Below are 21,932 nucleotides of genomic sequence, written 5' to 3' on the forward strand. Positions count from 1 at the left end.
CCTAGGAATGGTTTCCTGGGAACTCCTTCCTGGGAAACCCGTGTTTATAGCAAGTGAGTGTCGAAGATAAAGTATCAAAAACGCTATTGCCTATTATCGGTCACGTGCTATCTATCTAATGTCACGATGCAGGAAGGCTTGATTGATTGGATTAATATACAAGACGTTGCACGAGGTTTGGAAGGTGCGGCAAGCTCAACGGGAAGAAAACCCTTCATGTGGAGCACGTGACCCCGGAACAACAGAAGATCCGAACGCCGAGGAACATCAAGTTTAAACCGTGACATCTAACCGCAGGCTGCAGTATCACAGTGCTTCACTTTAATAAGAGTTCCCTAGAGCGGCTGCGTGCAAACGGAAGCGTCGCAAAATACGAAAAAACCCTAAGGATGATCAGCGTTTAGTTGAAAGGTCGCTAGGTATAATTTACGAACGACTACTTACAAGGTCCTTTCCAGGCGAGTCCTTGCAATCACTATCAAGCGGAGCCCAACGCTGCACAGCCTCAAGCGTGGTAGTCGCATTGCGATTAAATGCCAAGACCGCATTGGGCGCCTTCTTGCGGAACAACTGGAGAATATCTACACGGGCAGTATTAGCACGCTCCTACATGAACAGACTGCGAACGAGAATCATCTACTTACTCTCGAAATGGCGAGTACCCTCAACGGTGTTATCGCTTCTAAGACCATTTCCGGTAACCGCAACAGACCAATCTGTTCCCTTGAGTTTCTTGCCCAGGGTAGCTGTCACGTCCACCTCAGGTCCAAGCAACACCACCCTGAAGTTGTAGCCAGCAGCAATGACGCCGGCGGCTTCGGACCTGATGGCTGCATTAACGACTGCGGGGGGAAAGCCCCGAGCGATGAGTAAAGGGTGATTGGGAGGAAGACCGCTAGAGATACGGGTTAGAGTGTGGAAAAGGGGGGAAATGTTAGGGTACGAACGCGAGCACGACGTTCACCTCGCCACAGCCCCTTTTCTTGCCTGAAACGGGCTCCGAAGATGGGAGAGCAACGGCGCTACCGATGAGAGCAAGTGATGCGAGGAAGCTAAAAGCGACCATGTCGAATATATAAGATTGAATATAAAGCGAGTGAGATGTAGAGAAGAGGAGGCGGTGTGAGTGAGATTAGGTCAAGGTGTAGAATTGAGTAGATGCCTGGTGATAATAACAAAAACTCCAGTCGGCGTACTCGACGACGGAAAGTCTTCATATATATCAGGGGTGTTGTTGGCGGAGTTCGAAATGTATGCCGAATCTTAGAGCAGGGACAGAGTGATATCGCTAAAACGCATACACCGTCCTAGCGCGTCCGATAGGTAGAGCGCCTCTTTTGCAAGGAGACATGCGAACATTCTGGCCCCCGTGGCATGCGAATGTTCTGGCCCCCGTGGCATGCGAATGTTCTGGCCCCCATGGCATGCGAATGTTCTGGCCCCCGTGGCATGCGAGTCGAAAATCACTTGTAGCTGTCTGGTAGCGAGACATGAGTGAAGGGATTTCGATGCAGCGGGCGAGGAGGAGGGGTGTAGGACGCATAGTGAGGGCTTCACGGCTCGTTCTCTTGGTGCTGGGAGAGAGATTGATTGGATCAATATATCTAGAATGGCCAATAAGGTAGCGTTGATACGGGTTCCAGCCCCCAGGTCCGGAGCACCTGTGGCCGGATGCAAGAATATGTAAGTAAGTTTAAAACAATAGTTTCAAACGTCAATCACATTGATGTTCTATCTTAGTGCTTACTTAGTAACCTTACGTGAGCTAGTATTAAGGTTTTAGAATAGGGGCTAGTTATGTGGCTTAATTTGCTGTCACGGGACAGGGGCGCTGGCGGTGTAGAACTTAATTAACTGGCTAGTATACAAGACGTTGCACGAAAATCGAGAGGGTTGACGAGCTGAAGACTCAGTGTGGAAGCACGTGATCCCGGAATACCACAAAGCCCGAACGGTAGGAACACCAAGCCGAACCGTGACATAATTTGGCTGCTGACTGGCGTCTTGAGCGGCATCCGTCCGCAAACCTCGAAATTCACAGACCCCAAGGCATAGCGCAGCCGAAGCCAAGGCTCATCCACCTGCCTGGCACCAATCCTCCCACCTGCAACCTATACTAAGCGTTCCTGCAAGGCCCCAGGCATTACGTTCCAGGATCTGAGCTCTGGTTGATAGGGTGTTGGATGTTTCAGCGCGTCAAATTTCAATGCTGATGAAGACTTGCCTTAGACGGCGCGTATAGTTTTGCAAGAGGGCCCTAGAATCTGACCGCGCGAGGGCGTTAGCACGCCCACTCGTCGAGGGTGCGTACACGCCAAACTCCAAGCAGTTGTTCAAGGCAGTACTTCAACTCAAACTATATCGTGAATCTCGCACATGTGGTGTGCGAGGTGTCGTCTCCGAGCAGGTTTGGCATGACACAATTCATTGTCTTCCTTATCTTCCGGCCAGTGTAGGCGACCATTGCAGACATTTTGATAATCCCACTCAACCGCAGGTTCACGTTCGTTGGGGGCGGCTTTTGTTACCACGGTACCGGGCGAAGCACGTCCGGCGTCTACGATATGACATACGAAGACTCCCTCGCGTTCACCCACTGGGCCGGATGAATATATTCAATATCCGACGTCTGGACCCATATGCGGAGAAGACTGTTACGGTGGTTGAGGCTCGCCTAACCAGATCTCAGCCATGCTCCAGCCCGAAAAGTTGGCTCAGGCTAATTTCCGCCCTCCGGCTGCTGTCACCCTAGATGCAGTCGAGTTTATATGAAGCTGGCTGCACGGTAATGATATTGCCGGCGACGCTACGACTCGAAAGGCACGCACGAGCAGTCGTAAAGGAAGCAGGTCACAGACACTCAATTCGAAGAGGCAGACAAGCGCCTCCAAGAGCTCGTGGCTGTCTCCCCGAGATGCCCTCGCCTTTAGCATGGAGCACCCAGACATTTCCACTGCAAGTTCTGGAATTGGTGACATGTTACAGCTACTAAGCGAGAACAAGAAGTATCTCTTACGGTTCGGAAGTCGCGCAACGCAAGAGAAGCTCGATCCCGTGCTGGACAAGATGGAAGAGGAGTTCAAGTGGCTAAAGGACCCAAAGATAGCGATACGTTCCTGGCTATTCCACACTTACTCTGGCTGGGTGTACAACAAGATGAGGCATCTGGAAGAGAATCCCGCACTCGTCAAGCCGTCGCGATGCTGTTAATATGGCCACGCTGTTCCGCAAACTGCAACACATCTTGAACCGTTGCGTCCCGTCTCCACAATCGACGGATGGCGTCAGATTCTCGAGTTCAAAAAGAGGGCGTTCTCGACGTGCCGGAAGTTGGGCATCGTCCTGGTCGGTTCAGCTATTGATAACGACATTGTTGATTTGAACAGGTGCTGTGGTGTTGATCTTGACACGCCTCCCGGCTCACCCATGCATTAAGCACAGGCGCCTAATGACCAGGCATCAGGCCACAAAGCGGTAGAGACTGCTAAGCTTCCCCGCGGACCCCATAGCCCGTATGCCTTCAACGCTCAGCCAGGCGCTAAGCCGTCTCGCCTCAATCTCCCATCAAAAGAGCGCCAGACCAACTTGCTCAATATCTCGTCACTACGCCTCGCAGCCTTTATTAAGATCCATTTCGGATCCGTCAACTCAAGGTCGGCGAGTTCGCACTCACGTTCACTAAACTCGGCCAGCAGGTCACGGCCAAGGCCTATTGACTCTAAGGCTACTTACCTAACGCTCTTAGCGATGGACGCCGTACACCTCAACCGCCATTCAATGAACACGCCAATAAACACTGTATTATAACCCAAGGTTCCCAGCTACATCAAGGAGATCGGATGAGACTCAATCCACGCCAGTCGGATAAGTGGACCCATTGGTCTGCTGAAGAGATTGAGTACGGTCCTCCTACCTGAACTGGTCCATGGTGAAGTTCTACATCGGGTTTGTACGTCCGGCACATTCGACCCATGGGCGGCATACAGCAACCCCGGGCTCTGGTGACGATGGCGTAGCTCCTTGGCGATGAATATTGCGGTCCCTTCTAAGACGAGTTGAAGACATTCCGGAGCGAGGGCGGAAAGTTGCACCCAAGGTCTTCAGGATCTACAGCGCACCCTCTCAACTTCGCAAGCATACTGCATGAAGCCTGAGCCGCCAAGAACAGTTTTATCATTTTCAAATGAAGAGGTTCTGTCAAGTTGAAAGTAGGCAAAGCAAGTGGTGGGCCCACGGGCTCTGCCGAACATGCTTTCGATGGGGTGATGGTAATGTTACTTCATTTTGCTCATCTAAAGCATCTGACGCGCGAAACAGCTGTGTGGGAAGAAAGACTCCAAAAAGAACAACACAGCGAGGATGCGCGTCGAGAATTTGAGGCTGCTCAGGTGGCACGGTGGACTTTCGACTTTATTCTGACTGATGAGGTGGAAGGAGAGGCCGGCATAACCCTCAGCACCCTAGCAGAGAACGTCAGCACAACCCTTTACTTAACAAACGACCGCCCCGAGCTTGATGGACCAGAAGATTGGCTGGTCCGCTGCCAATCAGGAACACAGACCACAGTCATCATGCGCACAGCAAAGAGCGAGCACATGCTGGTAGTGTTGTATTGTAAGAGGAGATCGAAGTTCGCAGCAACGGCCTCCGGATCGAAACCGGGAAGGAGAGGCTGTTGACGCGTTTGAGGGGGACATCCCTCCTGTTGTGTATAGCAGGAAACCACCTAGCAGCGCGTCGGGATCCGGCCTGCGGCAGTTCAACGAGCAGGACCTCTCACAATAGTATTACTTCGACTAGATGTACAGGACAGGCACACTCGGGCAAGCCACGGATACAACGCACTGGTGAAGGCAGGCATGCCCGTGTCGCCCAACTCCATGGCTTTGAGAGGTGCACCAGGATGGTACAGAGGCACAGTGACAACGCTGGCAGCAAGCCTAGGAGGTGGCAACTCACATCTCTCATAGAAGAAGATGCCGAATCTAGGATGAACAAAGACGTAGGTAATCCCGAAGGTAGGTGTCAAGTTGCAACAGCAAACTTTGATGGTGGCGGTCATCATGATGATGAATTGTTGGAAGTGATTATATACTCGTGCTCACTACCCATCGCCACGACCAAAAGCTGGCTAGCTATATTGGTAGTACGACACAGATCTCCCCAAGGTAAGAGGTGAGTAGTATGATCATTTCGCCGGCCGTCCGCCGCCATCAAAAATCTATCTCCGTATCTCGCTGTACGTAACAAGGGAAAGCTCTGGATGATGGCACTTGTATCGCTTGAATATTGGTCATCTCCATTACAGGTAGGTTAAGCTATAGTAGTAGTCTTCCAAACATGAGATAACACACTGTCTCACTCTTCGTTTGCTCCCCTCGTTGTATGCGGACTTGCAGCATGGAGCACTCCCAATGCACTTCCTGACATACGGGAAGCACACATCACCCCTCCGTCAATCAAACCTCCACGAACCCAAAGCACTCAGATCATGAACCACATCAAACTTCCGGTTCCCTTCCGCCACTGTGACGATTCGTCTCCCATCCGTGAACTGTTCCCTAGGTCTCCCCTCCCGATCCACGAGCAACGCACCCCACCCGGCGTCCTCCGCCGCCAACACGTCTTTCTCTACCTCATCGCCCACGTACAGCATCTCAAAGCCCTCGGCCTCTGCTCCGTCCACCTTGGCGAATAGCTCAGTACCAATCTGCTTTGCGGCGTCGAAGATGGCCCGGTCCGGCTTCGAGGCCCCGACGTCGTAGCTTAGCACTACGAAGCTCACATCTTCTTCCCCTGCGGCATCGACGTCGGCATTCTGGGTGCTCAAGTCCGCGTCGCCAGCTCGGCGCGGGCTGACGATGAGGCCAAACGAGGAAAGGATGCCGGGGATGCGGTCGTCGGAGTTGGTGATGATGCCCACGATGGTGCGGTCCCAGGGCCAGCGTTGTAGGTCGGGATGGCCGGTCGTTCGAGACTTCATTTCGCGGAGCTGGGAAAAGAGCGGAAGCACGTCGGGGTAGAGGGCGTAACCCTCGGACGTGGAGAAGCGGGTTAAGAGGTCCGGGACAAGGCCATGGGGGAGGGGTGTATCGGCGGCGGGGAGGAAGGGGCGGAAGGTTTTGGTTATGACCTTTGAGGTGGTTAATGGAGATGAGCTGAGATGGTAGAGTAGGGTAGATTGAAGAGAGTGACTGAGATCCTAGGATTGAGACTCGTGATGTAGCAATGTACTGACTTCGAACAGAAGTGGCCGATGAGAAAGTCCGAAGTCTGGAGTTCCGGAGTTTAGAAATGTAGAGGTTTTCAAACCAACACAAGAAGAGATCTGAATATACCCTTGCCCACCACTCCGGCGCCGCCATGCCGACCTTCTTCCCATAATTGGGGTGCTCCTTTGACTCCTCTTTGAATGCTTGACTCATTCATCAGCGATTCCAATCATCTAGAACAATCGCTTAAAATCGTGTCTCATGTTTTCGTACCATTGCCGAACGAATTCTTTATTTCATCGTCACTGACGCCTACAGCAACTTTATATTTGCGGGCTATCTCTCCATATTGTGCGGCTACTGGACGCTTAGGCGTGAAGAGTGTTCCGAACGCGTCGAAAGCGAGCAGCAAGTTTTTCTTCGGTACGCCCTTGATTGCTGCTTTGTGCATCATACGCCGCAGTGGCTCTGAAAGCAAATGGATGATGGTAGCAGGGAGACTTCTCCCACTGAGCAGTAAGGCCTTGGCATGAGCGTATACGGCGCACGTGACTGGGCATAACTTTGCACTCTGTCAAAACACTGGGAGACAGAACTCGGGCTTCTCAGCAAGTTGTTTGACAAGGGACAGTTTCAAAAACGCAGGACATATCGTCTGGTTCTCCGCAATGCAGTAGAAAGCCGTACTATTACAATAGATGCACCGTGCATGCCATGCACATTAACGAAGCTTCCATCCCATATAAAGTCCCAAAGCCCAGTACCTATCCCATCCGGTATCTACAACCCTACTGCTTAACCTCATAGCTCCGCCTGAACATATCATCAATGCCCGTAAGGTAGTACGTCCCGGGGAAAATCGTCTCCGTCTCGCCAACCGGCTTATAGTCCTTCTTCAGATGCGCCTTCTCCCTTAGATTGCACATCTCATCATACACCTCCGGCTGCACCGTCCGCCTCGCGTCGAGCCTAGCGTGAATATCTAGCTTCTCCTTCATCTCGTCCACCGAACCCCGCACCTTGAGGCTGAAAAGACTGCTCGCGAGCCCCGATCCGTAGCTGAAGATGGCAACGCGCTTGCCCTGCAGATCGGCGGATGAGACGTTCGCGAGAACGGAGCACAGCGAGCCGTAGACAGACGCGCTGTACATGTTCCCGCACATGGTAGGTACCTGGATGCTCGGCTGCACGCGAGCAGCGAAGCGCTTCTTCGCGAGCGCCATGAAGGTCTTCTCGACGGTCTTATCGGTGAGCGAGGCGGTGTGATCGAGGTCCAGAATCTCACGGGGCACGCTAGAGAAGATCTCCGCGTCCGGGTTGTTGCGGTAGTCGTTGTAGAGGAGGCGGGCGTAGGATTTCGCGACCAGCTTGCACGTCGGCGCGTGGAAGCACATGTAGTCGAAGCGGTCGAGCGGGGTCTCGGGTTCCTTTTCGTCGTGCTCGGTCGTGCCGTTTGTCGCACTGCCGTTGAGCTGTTTCGCTAGTTTGGCTTCTCGCGCGTTATAGGCTTTGTAGCACGCGTCCACGGCCTCGGTGTAGCATCGGATTGAGAACTGCCCGTCTACGATCGGGTACTCGCTCGTGAGGTCTGGCTTGTAGAAGTCGTAGGCGTGCGTGATGTAGCTGCCTCTCAAGCCCGGCTCGAAGGCCAATGGCGCATCAGGCCCAATGAGCATGGCTACGCATCCTGCGCCGCCAGTCGGTCTCGCGTTGCCCTTCTTATAGAGCGCAATATCACCAGCCACGACAATGGCGTCGCGGCCGTCCCACGCGGAGGACTCGACCCAGTTGAGGGAGTTGAAGAGCGCGTTTGTGCCGCCGTAGCAAGCATTCACAGTGTCGACACCCTCAATGTTCGTGTTGCCGCTGGGCTCGAACAGCTGCATCAACACCGTCTTGACGGATTTGGATTTGTCGAGGAGGGTCTCGGTGCCTACTTCGAGGCGGCCGATCGAGTTCGGGTCGATTGAGTATTTGCGGAGGAGAGACGAAACGGTGGTCAGGGCGAGGGAGTAGATATCTGGGGTCGCGTGAGCGGAGAGTTCCTCGAGTTATAAGATGCTTTTTGGGAGACTCCTTACCTTCTCTGTCGTCGCAGAAACTCATCTTCGTCTGGCCGAGGCCAATGGTGTATTTACCCTGGGCGACGCCATCGAACTTTTCCAACTCGGCCTGGTCTACGCACTGGGAAGGAAAGTAAAGCTCCAAGGCCTTGATGCCGATGTTCTGCGGTCGAGACATTCTGTGTGGTGTAGCTGTGGTTTCTGCTCAGGTCTGTGGAAGGTTGAGCGAGGGACGGGATTGAAGCCAGGCGTTTTTGTCTGAGGATGCTAAATGTCTGTTGGAAGCGGTGAAGGCGACAGCATGGCGAGTCTAACCATCGAGGGGCTCAACAGAAGATTAATCTTAAGGAAAGGTCCGTGCGAGCTGCCAGGAACAGAACAAAACGTGGCTAGTTTTTCAGGGACAGCGTTGGACTGACAAGTCGCCGCCCCGCCAACCACTAGAGCGGTCAAAAGTAGAGGTTGCGTGTCTGTAACGCTGATGCTGGGGCTTGAGCCGGCAAGTTTTAATTCAACAAGCCCTGTCAACGGCTGCTCAGCCACATCTCTGACGTTTGACAGCTGCCAGGGGCAACGCGCTCCAGTGCGGCTTTCGCTGAAGTGTGAGTGCACGGCAGTCTCGAAAACCGGGAATGGCAGCCGGCGAAGGCGAATATGGATGTTATGTCAACCAGTAGAGTCGGCCACCAGGCAGTCCTCGCCAGCTAGAGCCGCTTGGCTGACCCCCTTGTATTCCTCGTACGATAGTCACGTGAAGCGATCTCTGAAGAGTTAGCCTCAAGTAAGGCACAGCGGCAATCATGGAGCCCCATGGCAGCTCATATTGCACAGCGGTCTGAGTGTTGTGGAAAACTACCTAGCTAAAATAGCAAAGGGAAACGGCGCGTCACACTAAGACATATGTTGTATGAACATGAACCGCCGCTGCCGTTAGTGCGCCGGTGAAATCGTCACCATATCCTGCCCCTAAAGTTTCCTCAAGGCTTATACTGAACGCCTCTTCCAAGTGCCGAGACCGCCTGAACGCCAATAGCGAGATTGTACACCGATCGCCGGATATATACCCACGTGCACGAACAAGAGAGATGATAGAAAGGGCAGGTAGAGCAAAACATAACAAGGACACCGAACACAAATCCTTACGTGCTTGACCACTGACAGTGACAAGCACCATAGGGGTCTTTTCTTTTTTCAAACAGGGACCTCTTCACTTCGGAAGCACCACCAGTTGTCGCTGGCCGCGTTTCCACAACCGAAGCGCCTGGATAAAGAGGGTCTTCCTCTTCAAGTTCTACGATTATAGGTTTCTCATTGCTGTCGGCGTTCGGCACCACCTTGCCATTGTCTAGAACACGCCATTGCTGGCAGTAGGGGAAGTCTGGATTATTGGGTAGGCGGCGCTCTTCGATCTTGACGACGCGAGGAAACTCTGGTAGCTTTTCGTAGCGGCGCTCCATCGCCGGTCTGGAAATTGCCGCATATTCCGTGGGTATGGCGCTCGCCAGGCCCGAGCGGAAGCGTGTATAGTATGAATATGCGTGCCCCGATGGGACGGCGGCGACTGTGTCGGAGGATGTGGGTGTTGGCGATGATGTGGACGTTGTCTGCGGCGACGTTGCCAGGGTGGTCGGATAGCTAGATGAGCTAGCGGCGGCGGCGGAGGCAACGGCAGCAGCAGCAGACGAGGAGGATGCAGCCGCAGCAGTGTCCTCGTTAACATAGATGAAGCCTTCGATGAAAGTATCATTCCAGACGCAGAACCATGGTAAGTCTCCAACCTGCACTTCGCGTCTGCCCCGAAAGCCTGGAGGCACTTCGAACTCACTCTCGCTGGCGGATGTGGAGTCTCTTCTCTTCATACTTTCTAGACCTAGAAAGTCATCTTTAGCCACTACCACTATTTTGTCGTATCGCGCGGAGAAGTGATATGCTGGTCCCTTGCTCGGGTCATCATAATCATGGACAAGGACAAGTCGTTGCACGTCGAATTGTGGCGGCTGCATGCCGTATCTAAGAGTGGCGTCATCCGGGTACATCGGGGAAATGCAGGCTTCTTTGTGAGGCTTCCCAGGCCTCTGGTCGAGACTCAAGCGGAGAGGAGGGCCATGCATCTTGCAGGACCAAGCGCTTCGCTGCCCCTCAAGTGGAAGGCAACCATTCAAGCTCGATTCCGGATCGCCGAGTGGAAGAGCATAGGTAGTGTGTGTTGGTAGAGGAGCAAGGCCTGTTGGCGTCGCAATAGTCGAAGCGTCGTACATAGACGCTGTGCTGTATACAGTCGTCACAACCGCAGCCCTGTTTCGTAACGTGAGCGAGCGGCTTCTCAGAACGGACTTATCGACTTACGCAGAGCTAGCAGCAGCCAAGCGCGCGTTCTCTCTAGCCAACAATCCTCCAATGGCTCCACCAAGGATCACGGCAAGGACAAACACAACAACGAATCCCAATGCAATTGCCCATAGCGGTATCTTCCCTCCAAAGAATCTTGTCTTCCTCTTCTCCTTCCACGTTTTCTCACTCCACGACTTTTCTGAGCTGCTGAAACTTGGCGGCTCTGAAAGTGGGAGACTAGGGCTTCTGTTTAGCTGATCGGCTCCATGGCCATTGTTTGGCCGTATGAGAGTAGTTTGAGAATCTGGAGAATCTAGGTTGCCTAGCGCGATGCTCTCCTGTGGTGTCGCGGGTTGGGTCATTGGAACCACCGGGCTCGCTGGCCCTTGTTCTGGATATTTAGAGTACGGAGGCAACTGTTCAGTGTGTCCGTCCAATCCCATGAGGCCCTGGTCTTCGCCATCCGGGCCTATCTGTCTATGGTATCCGGTACTCATACCAGGAAAGCCGACTGGTATTAACTGTGGTGCAGGGCTGGTAGTCTCTTCCGAGTCCTCTAATACGTTCTGTGGATACAGAGCGTATGGATGTGTCGGGCGATGATGTCCTGACTGAGTCCGCGAAGGCGCTCTAATTGTTGATGAGGTCGCTCCACTCACTGAGCGGGCCATCCCAGTATCTTGTGGGTACATGCCGTATGGATGACTCGGACCGGACGGCAGAGTGCTGTGCGAGCGTGCCGTCGTTGCAAAAGATGAGGTGGAGGCGAGTGATGCATGGCGCACCACAGCGGGCGTTGTGGTTCCGTGAGAGTATATGCTTGGTATTGGGCCAGGCAACGGGGCATGGACTCCCTCATACTGAACCGCCAACGGGTCCTGGTTGGGATGACCCTTACTCGTACTACTTCTGGACGGAATATGAGGTCGTGATTTGGTCTCTCCCGACGCAATGCCCGATATTGGCTCTTCTATCGACATGCGCTCGAGTGTTGGGCTGTCTGCGAACGTTGAAAATTGTCGAGATTGGTCCGGCCGGAACCCATCCGCTACGCTGAACTCCGGCTCGAGAGGATCATTGTCGATAGCGAACTCATCGTCGAAGACATTGGGGTTCTCTGACGCCGGTGTTCCTTGTTGATCATGGCGAGGCTGTCTGTCCATTGCGCGTGGAGCCCCTCAGAGGGCGGTTGACTGCGGAACGGTCGCGCTGGCCGTGTACTTCTCCCCGTACGCCCTGCTGGTGTTTCGTAGCTCGTGACTCTGCGTAAGAGGTTTAGGAACGCTGAACGATTGTGATTGCTATTGTGGCTGTAAGACGAGCGGAGTGAGCAATGATGGGGCCAAGGAGAGGGCCGCAACACAAGGAGCGGCCAGTGTTTCGGGCACCGGGAGAGGGTCCAATTACCGTGCGAAGCCGAGCATCAGAACATGCTTGGAACCTTAAACGGCCGCACAAAACTCCACGGCAAAGGTACAACGGGCCTATCCAGCTCGGGTGATAGAGGCTTCGGTGAGAGGGCTCTGCAAATGGTCCTGGGATGATAACTAACCGATTGTCACGACATCCCAGAAGGGCGGCAAACTAAATTTAGACGCCGGCCCGCCCCATTGAGCATCCGAGTTTCAACTGAAGACTGTGCGTGCGGAACAGCCGACAACACCACTGCCAGTGGCACCTGCAGCCTTCTTGGCCGCTCCGCTCATGGCGGACAGGTCGATGTTCACGTGACTGATGCACGTGCTGAGCACCGGAAAACGGACACACGACAGCGCCGAGCCGAGGCAAGTTGATGACGTTAATGGAGTTGTGATGCGTCCACTGAAGCCGCGCAGAGGACACTTGGACGGCGCGGCGACGGGTACCTAGTTGGTGTTGACGGAGGATGGGGCATGTTAGATATCGTTCATAGCTACTTCTCTCCTCTCCTTCTCTTCTCCGGCGCAGTTGCTTTCACCCAATAGAGCATAGACAAGCATCGTTAGACCTCATACCCCACCACCATGGACGGCTCACCCTCCACTATCGCGAAGTTCCTCATCCTCAAATCGCCTTTCATCTTGAAAACAGCGCTGTTTCACTCCCTATGGCTGTCATCAACGTCCACCAAATGGGATCTCCGTACCGAGCTTACCATTAAGATCATACGAGAGGTGCTCAATGGGGAGCCATGGTCAATATCAAAGCAACAAAAGGGGACGCTGAAGGACCCGGGGGTAAAAGGGAGGATGTGGATAAGCCGGGTCACAATGCCCGCGCCAACGGAAGACGACTTGCGCCAGGCTCTCTTCAAGGCTATCGATGATATGAAGGAGGGCGACGAGACATATACGCGACCAACTCTCGAGCCCGTAGAGGCAGAATGGACCGGCTACCGCGCCAACGTCGCCAAGGACGCGCCCGAGCCCTCGATATCCGAAGAAGAAAAGTATCAGAATATCATGAAGGAGGTGACAAGCGACGTAACCATCCTCTGCTTCCACGGCGGCGCCTACTATCTCATGGACCCCGCCTCGCACCGACAAGCCACATCCAAATACGCCCATCTAACCGGCGGCCGCGCCTACTCCGTCCGCTACCGCCTCGCGCCGCAGAACCCCTTCCCCGCCGCGCTGCTCGACGCGCTGGTCTCCTACCTCTCCCTCCTCTACCCACCCCCCGGCGCGCTCCACTCGCCCGTCAAGCCCTCGCACATCGTCTTCGCCGGCGACAGCGCAGGCGCGCATCTCTCTGCCTCCCTGCTGCAACTCCTGCTCCAGTTCCACCGCTCCTCACCCAACCGCACCCCGACCGTCACGTTCCACGGCCGCGAAGTCGAGCTCCCGCTTCCCGCAGGCCTCGCCCTCAACTCACCCTGGCTCGACATCACGCGCGCCCTGCCCAGCATAGAGAACAACGCACAGTATGACTACCTACCCCCGCCCTCCCAATCCGCCGACGTCAAGTTCCCGCCCTGCCCGCTCTGGCCGACCGACCCGCCGCGCGCGGAACTCTACTGCGACGGCAGCGCGATGTGCCACCCGCTCGTGTCACCATTGGCCGCGAAAAGCTGGGAAGGCAGTCCGCCAATCTTCATGGTGTGCGGCGAGGAGATGCTAGCGGATGAGGGGAAGGTGTTTGCGCAGCGGGCGGCGCGGCAGGGGGTCACGGTTGTGTGGGAGCAGTATGAGGCGATGCCGCACTGTTTTGCGCTGATGTTGGAGGGGTTGCAGGGCGGGAGGATGTGTGTGGCGAGTTATTGCAAGTTTATTGGGGATGTGGTCAGGGAGCCGGGGGATGTGAAGACGGAGGGGTGGTTTGTTACGGCGAAGAAATTGGACAGAAAGCCTGTGGATGTGGCTAAGTTAATTGAGCTAACGGACGAAGAGGTTGCGAGGCTGATGAATGAGGTTAAAAAGAGGAAGATTATGGGATTGGAGGGCGAGGCGAAGGCACAGCCACGGTTGTAGAAGGTAGACATGCATTTGGGGAGAATATACCCGGCTGGCATACATTGCATCTAGTTTTGATATTTGGTAGACCACTTTACGAGCTTGCAGTTGGTAGAGTTGATTAATATAATTTCATCCAAGCTATCAAGCTAGGAGTATCGCCTTTCCGTGCAACCTTTTTGCATTCGCCTTCTCATGACCGTGAAAACGCTTACAAACCCTGTAACGGATACGGTGCCACGCGACCCTCAAAAGAAAGCACACCACCCAATATACATAGACGCCAGGTTCTTCGGATCCCTCGCCATCTGTATCAGCGCCTCCACATACCCCTCCACGCTTAACGGCACGCTCTCCCCTCTTAATAGGCCCGCCAGCTTCCCCCTCACGCTCTCCAGCACCTCCTGCGGAGTATCCGGCACACCAGGCGTCGGCCGCTTCTTCTTGCCGATAAAGTCCGTTGTCGGGTCATACACAAACGTCTCCAGAATTGTCATCAGCGTATCCTCATTCTGTCTCAGAATCCCCAGCGTGAGCTCCGCAGCCGTGCGGAAGGGTCCCTCGTAGCCGTACGCGCCCATCGCATCGACCATATTGTGCGTTAGCCGGAAGGGGACAACCTCGGGCTTCTCGAACGTCAGGCCCTTGTCGAAGAGGCAGTTGAAGTCAACGTGCAGGATGCCGCCTGTCCCCTCTTCCAGGAGGAGATTCTCGCCGTGGCGATCACCGAGGCCGAGCACGTGGCCGACGATGGACATGACGGCGCAGGAGCGTGTGTAACGGAGGCGTGCTTTGAACCAGTCGTCTGGCTCCGGGAAGGTCTCGATGAACCACTCGTACAGCACGGGGAAGAAGAGCTTGAGAATGGTGTCTGTGAAGATAGAGATGTTCTCTGGAGCAGCGATTGATTCGTTAAGCAGCGTCCTGATGCGGTTGTAGTCGATTGCCACGCTCTTCTGCTTGTAGAGTTTGATGATGATATCACGCATCGGCTTGAGGTTGTCGACCCATTCGATGGTTCCGCACTCTTCATTGAGCGGCGTGACGCCGTAGGTCTTGATATAGAGCCGCCGCTTGCTCGCCTCGACGTCTTTCTGCAGACCTCGGTTGATCATGGCATTGAACTCCATGAGACGCTGATCCTTACGGAGATCATCCTTTGGCTTGCACAGGAGTCCATAGCTGTTCCCATCCGAGCCCCGGACTACGAGTTTACGAGGCCGTTGCAGGGAGGTCAAGACAAGAACGTCGTCCGAGAAGGAAGATATCGTAATGTTGCCACCAGAGAAGGCCTTGTGTTGCCGGACGTGCGGGCTGTCGTGTACGGTCGGGAGAGTCGCAGTCATTGTCGCCTCTATCGGCACTACAAGCGGGCATGGAGCAAGCTTGTGGTTGAAACCAAGGTCTCTGGATAGGCTCACATGACTTGATCTTCCATCGACTACAGCTTCGCAGGCGCGCAGAAGCTGATCTGATAGCTTTTGGCCATGTGTGATCATGGCCCTCATGTCGAAAGCGGAGCCCTCCGCCTTGTTCTTCTTCAGTTTGTTGAGCACGGAAAGTCCTCGACTTGATCGATCTGCAGCAGAAGACTTCACCACGGCAAGGATGTACCAAAGCGCCTGTTGAGGGTGCGCCGACGCGACCTTGATGATAATTGAGAACAAGACTTCCCACACTTTTGCGTTTGGATGACTGATGCGTGTGATGATTTGGGGAAACGCCGTGTAGAATATGTACCCTGGCAGTCGCTCGGCATATTTACGTATCTGCCGATGCATTGCATCGAGGTTCCTGATTTGCATGGCTACAATGTCTGCCTCAGCGGACACGGGATGTTGAGTAGCTTGATGTACATCCATTCCGAGATCGAGCCATACAGTTAGCAATCGCGGAATGGTTTGATAGTAGTATTTCGCCCCGAAGCACATCGATCTGATGAAATTGTCAACCACTAGCTTGGCTGTTTCGCCTGAACGGAAACTGATGTTCTGCTTGCCTCGAGGCATTGCCTTCTCCGATTGCAGGAGCTTGTTATAGTGCTTGCCAAGGTAGTAGTGGCCTTTCTCCCATCTGGAGTGCGTCTGCACGGCGAGCTGGTACTTGCGGATGATTGTTGCAGATGGTGTTTGGCCGGATGCATCAAGCCACTTGGCCAGCAGTACATGTGCTCGGGCAGCCAGGAAGTTCTGGAACTTCTCTTTGTCTCCGGACGTACTCATACTTTCCGTAACGGATCCAAGATCGTGGGATTGGAAAGCATTCGCAGCGATGGCTCCCTCGAGGCTTTGTATTGCTTTCCTATGGTGGCCTTCTTTCCAAAGGAGTCGAGCGTGCTCAATTCTGGCGGCATCATCGCCAAGTTGCGTTGCGTGTAATACGGCATTATGAGCTGTGTTGATGATGTCCGACTTACGTGCTAACTTTGAAGTCGTCAGCCACGACGACGCTAGGTCCATTTTACTGAACTCCAGGCTTGAATGCTGCATCGTGGCACGCCGAATGCCGAGGAGATACTGCTTATCAGAGGTGTAGGTACCTAACGCTTCTAGCCGCCTGTCGAGCGTGCCAAGCATGACCTCTCGGTCCATCCTCAAAGGTGAGGGGAGTCCACTGATAGCCTCCATCTCGTAGAGTGCGTGCAGCTTGAGTAGCTGGTCATGACATGCCTGTACAGACGACGTTGTTGATGGCGAAAGATTCCGTGCCACCTTCTGGCGAAGAGCACTTATCGTTGAGAGGAAATCGTCATGCTTGTTTTGACGAAGGGCTAGTAAAGCTGTCCCAACACCGACGTTGAAGTGCTCCGATGGCCAGGCAGAACCTGCATCGATGGCATCTTCGAGGAAACGCCATTTGTCGGTAACCCACGAGGCTTCCGAAGCGAATGGTAGTAACTGTGGCAGATTGCTTGCAGAACCTGCCCGGAAGTTGTTGGCATATCGTAACAAGACGTCGTACTGACCAGCTTCTTTCAAGCACGTAAGGAGGTTGACCTGAATTTCTGCATCATCAGGCTTTTCAGCAAGCTCAAGCTCATACCAGCTCTGCGCGGCGGCCCAACGTCCGGCTTTCTGATGCTCTAGTACCTGCTGTTCCGGTCCAAGAACGTGCAAGTGTGCGGAGATACCCTCAATGCCGTCGGGCTCTTCTATCTGAGCGTAGATGTCTTGGAGATACTGATACAATGCTTCGTCTTTCTGCTGCCGTTGTGTGGCCGGTGTCTTCTCACGTTCCTGGCGGATATACTGCTCCCAGTGGAAAAGAGCCCGAGCATAAGACCGGCACTCGACAGCGCGATGCGAAATGACTTCTGCTGGAATCCCTTGTAGTACTAGCTCAACGCGGCTGATCTGCGCGGTATCGCAGATGTCATCTGAATCTGAAGTGGGTTCACTACGTCGACCGCTGGAAGACTTCGAATCGTTGAAGGTACCGCGCTTTTCTTGTAGCCACCTGGAGAGGTAATCGAGGACTCGGAAGACGCTCTCGCTGCACTGGCGGATGGTCTCGGTCTCAAATGCCGTCCCGTTCATTTCTTGCTTTAAAACAATCAGCAGTTCTAGCCTAACACCCAACGCTTCGTCGTTGTCGCCGCCAAGAATGACATTGGCGGCTGCAAAGGGAAGCATGAAGCTGGCTATGGACAGATCGTAGCCTTTGATGACTCGTGCAAGGACGGAAAAGATTCTCTGCGCGTTGTGACCTTTTCCTCTCTGCAGCAAATCATAGACGAATGTCCGTAGCCAGCTGCCATGGCTCATCTCGGCATTGAAGATGGGGAATTTCTGCACAACATACTCGAGCTGATTGTTGTTTGTGACCATGTATCTTGAAGAGAGGAAGGGCGTCAGCGTGCTGCGGACAGCCTCTGGCATTTCCAGCCAACGCTGATGGGGTAAGGAGCTGGCTTGAGAGCTTCGAGTTCGTTGTGTTGCAACTATGCCATACCCACAGTATTTGAGCATTTCCTGCATGGTATATGCCAGAAAGCCCTGCGACTTAGCATTGCTCGCAGAACGAAAGGCAGGAACCAGTACATGGGGCAGAAGAACGGCTGAGAAGTCGATAATTTCATCAGCCCGTTCGAAGTTCGAAAGAACAAGTGTATCCTGCTTCTCTCTCGCAGCCTCCACTCTGTAGGGGTTCAAGCAACCCACAAGGCCTAGGCATTGCGAGCAGAGGTCGATAATTGCTGAGTGATTCTCGTTGAACCTGACAACGGCATCAAGCAAAGAGCGTAGCAGTTGGGCTACAACTGGATTTGGCTGCTGACTCACGCTGGTTTCGTGAATGAAGCGTTGGTTGTCAACAAGGAATGGAACGAGTTCCCGGAGAGCTTGTTCCACTACTGCTGAGCTCTCATCCTCACACCGCTGACTGAACGCAGAGAAGATCGTCGCGGGATCCATAAGCGCTTTAAGTCGTGCAATCTCCGCGCGGTGCTTTGACAGCAGTGGTACATCTGGCAGCAGAGGCAAGGTGCCAATGCGCTCCTGGAAGAACACATTGTGAGCCTTGAGTAGGTTCGACAACATGTCGTAAGTTTTACGCTGCATAGCGGCGTTCAGAGAGGACCAATGCTGTGCAATCATGGCAAAAGTATGGTCGATCAGGGCGTCAACGTCCTCTTCCTCAGCAACGCTCATGAGCGCGACCCAAGCGGAGAATGCTGCATAGCGTAGCTTATCATCTTCCATTGCAGACTGGAGGCAAGTCCGGATCTGGGGTAGGGCGACACTAACATGCGTCTTCGCCAAGGCGGTCATGGCTTCAATAGCGCGTAAACATCGCACTCTCTCGGAAGCTGGATGAGGTTCGCGAGAATTATCGATTACCTCCGAAAAATGAGCCATCATGCCCAGGATATGACTCTCAAAGAAGGTCGACACTAATCGAGACTGCTTCGAGGCGGCTTTCGATTGTCCGTTCTTCCGTTCGGAGATTGTTGCCAATGTTTGTATAGCCTGGCGGACCCGAGACTTCTTCGATGTGTCTTCTTCGTCCGCAGCTTTGAGGATTTCGCAAGCTATGAGTACAGGCTCGAGCTCAATCAAACCTGATAAGTCGTCCTTCAAGCCCGGAGCAGCCTCGCACAGCAAGTCCATTGTATACCTCTCGCTGTCTGGTGATGACTGCAGCAAAAGGAGCGCCACAATCGCTGCGAGGTTTTTGCGAGGTTGGGTGCATATGTCTTGCACAGAGGTAGCCGGGCCTCTGGCAGACGCTATCCTTTGCAGAACATCGTGTTTCTTCGTAAGAACAAGGTATGGCAAAGTATCAGTTTGCGTTAGGAGCAGTAGCTGTGTAACGCTCACTTCGAGGAAATCGGACAACTCTTGAGCTTTCTGTGGCCGGGTATTAAGGTCTTTGACTACTGTTATTCCGACGCTGCGCCAGAAAGGCTTGAGCAAGTCGGCAGGTTGGCAGCCTAAGACCGCTGAGATGTGACACAACTGGTTGAAGGCTACGCCGCTTATGAGTGAGTTCGTATGGCCAAGGTATTCAACTAGGCTGAGCAGCACGATGTTCAGCTCCTCATGCCCACAAGCGAGAGCTACCTGGGCGTATGCGAGTACCAAAGCTTCTTGGCTAACGACCTGATTCATTTCCGATAGAGTTTTCAGGAACTCAAGCGCGAAGATGCGGTTCTGTCGTCGGACGTCGTCTTGGACTTCGTTCCGGAGGAAAGCCGTCAGGGCGCGGCCGGCGGCAATGCGCAGTTCTCTCAACGAGCTATGGAAGGACCTTAAACACCATTGTCCCAACTGGGAGTTGGCCAAGTCGAGCATTTCCGGATTCGATGTATGGTTGATGATTCTACGGATCGCTATCGTAGCGAGGATTCTAGGCTTCTTAGACCGCTGAAAGTCTGTTGACTTCATAATCTCAGATAGAAGCAACATGATCTCATTCCAGTCTCGTACATTGGACCCACCGTCCCAAGTCAAGGCTGGTCGGTCAACTGGGGCTCCAGGCAGGCAATCGCACACGGTGCAGTTCTTCTCGGCAACTGTTCCAATGCTACTGTGGGTACGCTGCAGACTACCACTACCACCACAGGGCAAGTAGCCTATGATAGTCAAAGCTTTGCACTGCTCTTCGCACTGCTCTTTCTCGGCCAACTCAGAGTAATGCTGGAGTGCTTCTTGATGCAACCCGGTCAAGTCATCTGTCGACTGCCTCTTGAAGAGCTGGCAAAGCTCGGCGAGCTTGGACTTGTAGGAACCCTGTGCAGAAGGTTGGCTCAGGTTACTTCCAACGGTCCTCTGCCGTTTAGCCGGCCTCTCTTGATCTTGCGGTGATACTAGCGTGTGGCTGAACACGGCAGATGCATCATTTGCCAGAGCAGCATCATCAATCGGAAGACTGCTTTGAGAAGCAAGCACCGTGCAGAGTGAGCGGGCTGAGTCTGACAATCGGTCCATATCGATGGCGGGCATAATCCACAAGCATAGGATTACCTAGAACGTGTCAGTCATGATTGCTCTTAAGCATAACCATCTGACTTGCGTACCTGTAGCTCCTTCGTGAGCTCACCAAAGCTTCGCTCGTCATGCACGACCTCAAAGATCGCGGAATGGAGGTACTCCTCAACGGTGTTTGAGACGCAGCTGCGGCTTCGAGCCGTCCCTACTACACGTACAAGGAGCCACACGAATTCTCCCTGTACTCCTTTGTAACTTGGTGATCGGGCGCACATCTGCAGTATGCCGGTCAAACAACGGGAGACCAGTACAGCAGCTCGATGTGATGTACCTCCACGTCCAGCAGTGCCAAGCGCGGGCAGACAGGTCATCTTCAAGCATCGTATGAATGCTAAAACTAAACATTCGCTCTCTGGGTACGACTCGAACATGTTCAACGTCCTTGACAAGGACCACAAACGATCGCAGCGATCGAGCAGCCATGCCCGAAGACGCTGACAAGAAATCTCTGTCGCAGAGCCAGCTTCACCTCTTTCGTGTTGAGAATGGACAGCTTTGATTAGTTCTAGTGCTACGATTGTAGCTTGTAAGGGAGAGACCAGGTTTATTTGGCATGCTTGTGGAAGAGCAACAGGTAGTTGTTTATCTGGCCATAGCCTAGAAATTCCTGTAGGCGGCGGCAAGATAACCTGTGCTGACTTGCAGGACGTTCTAGACGACGCTTGTACAGCTTTTAGGCGGGAAATGACCTCTAGATAGGTATAAGTATAGCAATGTGATTGAAACAGGCGGAACATGCTCACCATCCACGCAAGACTGGTACAAATGCAATATGCTGGCAGCGTCTTGCCACGGCCTTCCTTTTTCGGACAAAGTACCAATGCATAGCGATAGAAGACTTCCTATACTCTCTTGAAGAGCGTTCGATACGGATTTTCCCAGTAGGGATAGTAGCTTGGGAAATAGCCACAGAAGAAGGGGAACCGGTGTACCGTGGTTGCCGGCAGGTTCGACAAAGAGCAGTATCTTGGGATACCGTTGAATGACGAGGGTAATCACGGCGATGCTCTTGATCGCCTGCGGGACTAGCAGCTCCTGTGCGAAAGGGTTTTCCTTATGGAGGACATCAAGGCCCGCTTCCGCAATGACATGGATAAGTCTAGCGTTGATATGCGCGTCGGACTCTTCCGCAGCTGGGTCGTTGAGGTACTCTTGCAGGAGCTTGCCAAAGAGTGCTCTGTTCTCCGGTTCTCGTCGAGCATTGGCATTAGATTGATGTTGGACGATCTGAGCTGCGATGGTCGATGGTGGAGGGATGCCATTTGCGCTTAGTCCGTTCGTAACCGCATGTTGGGTCAGCTCCTTCTGTCTCCTCATCCTAGGCAGGGAGCATTATCATCGTAGCCTGCTGGACATGGTTGGAGTTGCCAGTATTGATGTGGGGATGAGGCACGCGCTTGCCACCTA

At 53.7% G+C, this 21,932-nt stretch overlaps 6 protein-coding genes across 6 annotated transcripts; 1 reads left to right on the plus strand and 5 right to left on the minus strand.

The window, feature by feature from the left end:
- Nucleotides 1–444: 444 nt before the first annotated feature.
- On the minus strand, nucleotides 445–1,066 carry W97_04477 (uncharacterized protein; the record flags this gene model as incomplete). Its single annotated transcript, XM_007782367.1, has 3 exons — nucleotides 445–581; nucleotides 645–895; nucleotides 948–1,066. Coding segments are annotated over 3 exons (507 nt in total), but the record flags the coding sequence as incomplete, so codon positions are not given.
- Nucleotides 1,067–5,455: 4,389 nt separating this feature from the next.
- W97_04478 (uncharacterized protein) lies at nucleotides 5,456–6,663 on the minus strand (the record flags this gene model as incomplete). The annotated part of the gene is made up of 3 exons (XM_007782368.1): nucleotides 5,456–6,133; nucleotides 6,339–6,415; nucleotides 6,486–6,663. 3 exons carry the CDS (start codon nucleotides 6,661–6,663, stop codon nucleotides 5,456–5,458), a joined length of 933 nt encoding a protein of 310 aa, XP_007780558.1.
- A 337-nt stretch (nucleotides 6,664–7,000) lies between these two features.
- On the minus strand, nucleotides 7,001–8,453 carry W97_04479 (hydroxymethylglutaryl-CoA synthase; the record flags this gene model as incomplete). The annotated part of the gene is made up of 2 exons (XM_007782369.1): nucleotides 7,001–8,232; nucleotides 8,294–8,453. 2 exons carry the CDS (start codon nucleotides 8,451–8,453, stop codon nucleotides 7,001–7,003), a joined length of 1,392 nt encoding a protein of 463 aa, XP_007780559.1.
- A 961-nt stretch (nucleotides 8,454–9,414) lies between these two features.
- W97_04480 (uncharacterized protein) lies at nucleotides 9,415–11,769 on the minus strand (the record flags this gene model as incomplete). Its single annotated transcript, XM_007782370.1, has 2 exons — nucleotides 9,415–10,543; nucleotides 10,622–11,769. The coding sequence occupies 2 exons, from the start codon at nucleotides 11,767–11,769 to the stop codon at nucleotides 9,415–9,417; spliced, it is 2,277 nt and encodes a 758-aa protein (XP_007780560.1).
- Nucleotides 11,770–12,609: 840 nt separating this feature from the next.
- W97_04481 (uncharacterized protein) lies at nucleotides 12,610–14,055 on the plus strand (the record flags this gene model as incomplete). The annotated part of the gene is made up of 1 exon (XM_007782371.1): nucleotides 12,610–14,055. The coding sequence occupies one exon, from the start codon at nucleotides 12,610–12,612 to the stop codon at nucleotides 14,053–14,055; it is 1,446 nt and encodes a 481-aa protein (XP_007780561.1).
- A 230-nt stretch (nucleotides 14,056–14,285) lies between these two features.
- Nucleotides 14,286–21,842, minus strand: W97_04482 (uncharacterized protein; the record flags this gene model as incomplete). Its single annotated transcript, XM_007782372.1, has 3 exons — nucleotides 14,286–20,501; nucleotides 20,555–20,670; nucleotides 21,458–21,842. The coding sequence occupies 3 exons, from the start codon at nucleotides 21,840–21,842 to the stop codon at nucleotides 14,286–14,288; spliced, it is 6,717 nt and encodes a 2,238-aa protein (XP_007780562.1).
- Between the last annotated feature and the right edge of the window lie 90 nt (nucleotides 21,843–21,932).

This window comes from Coniosporium apollinis (genome assembly GCF_000281105.1).
Source record: "Coniosporium apollinis CBS 100218 chromosome Unknown supercont1.20, whole genome shotgun sequence".
NCBI lineage: Eukaryota > Fungi > Ascomycota > Dothideomycetes > Coniosporium > Coniosporium apollinis.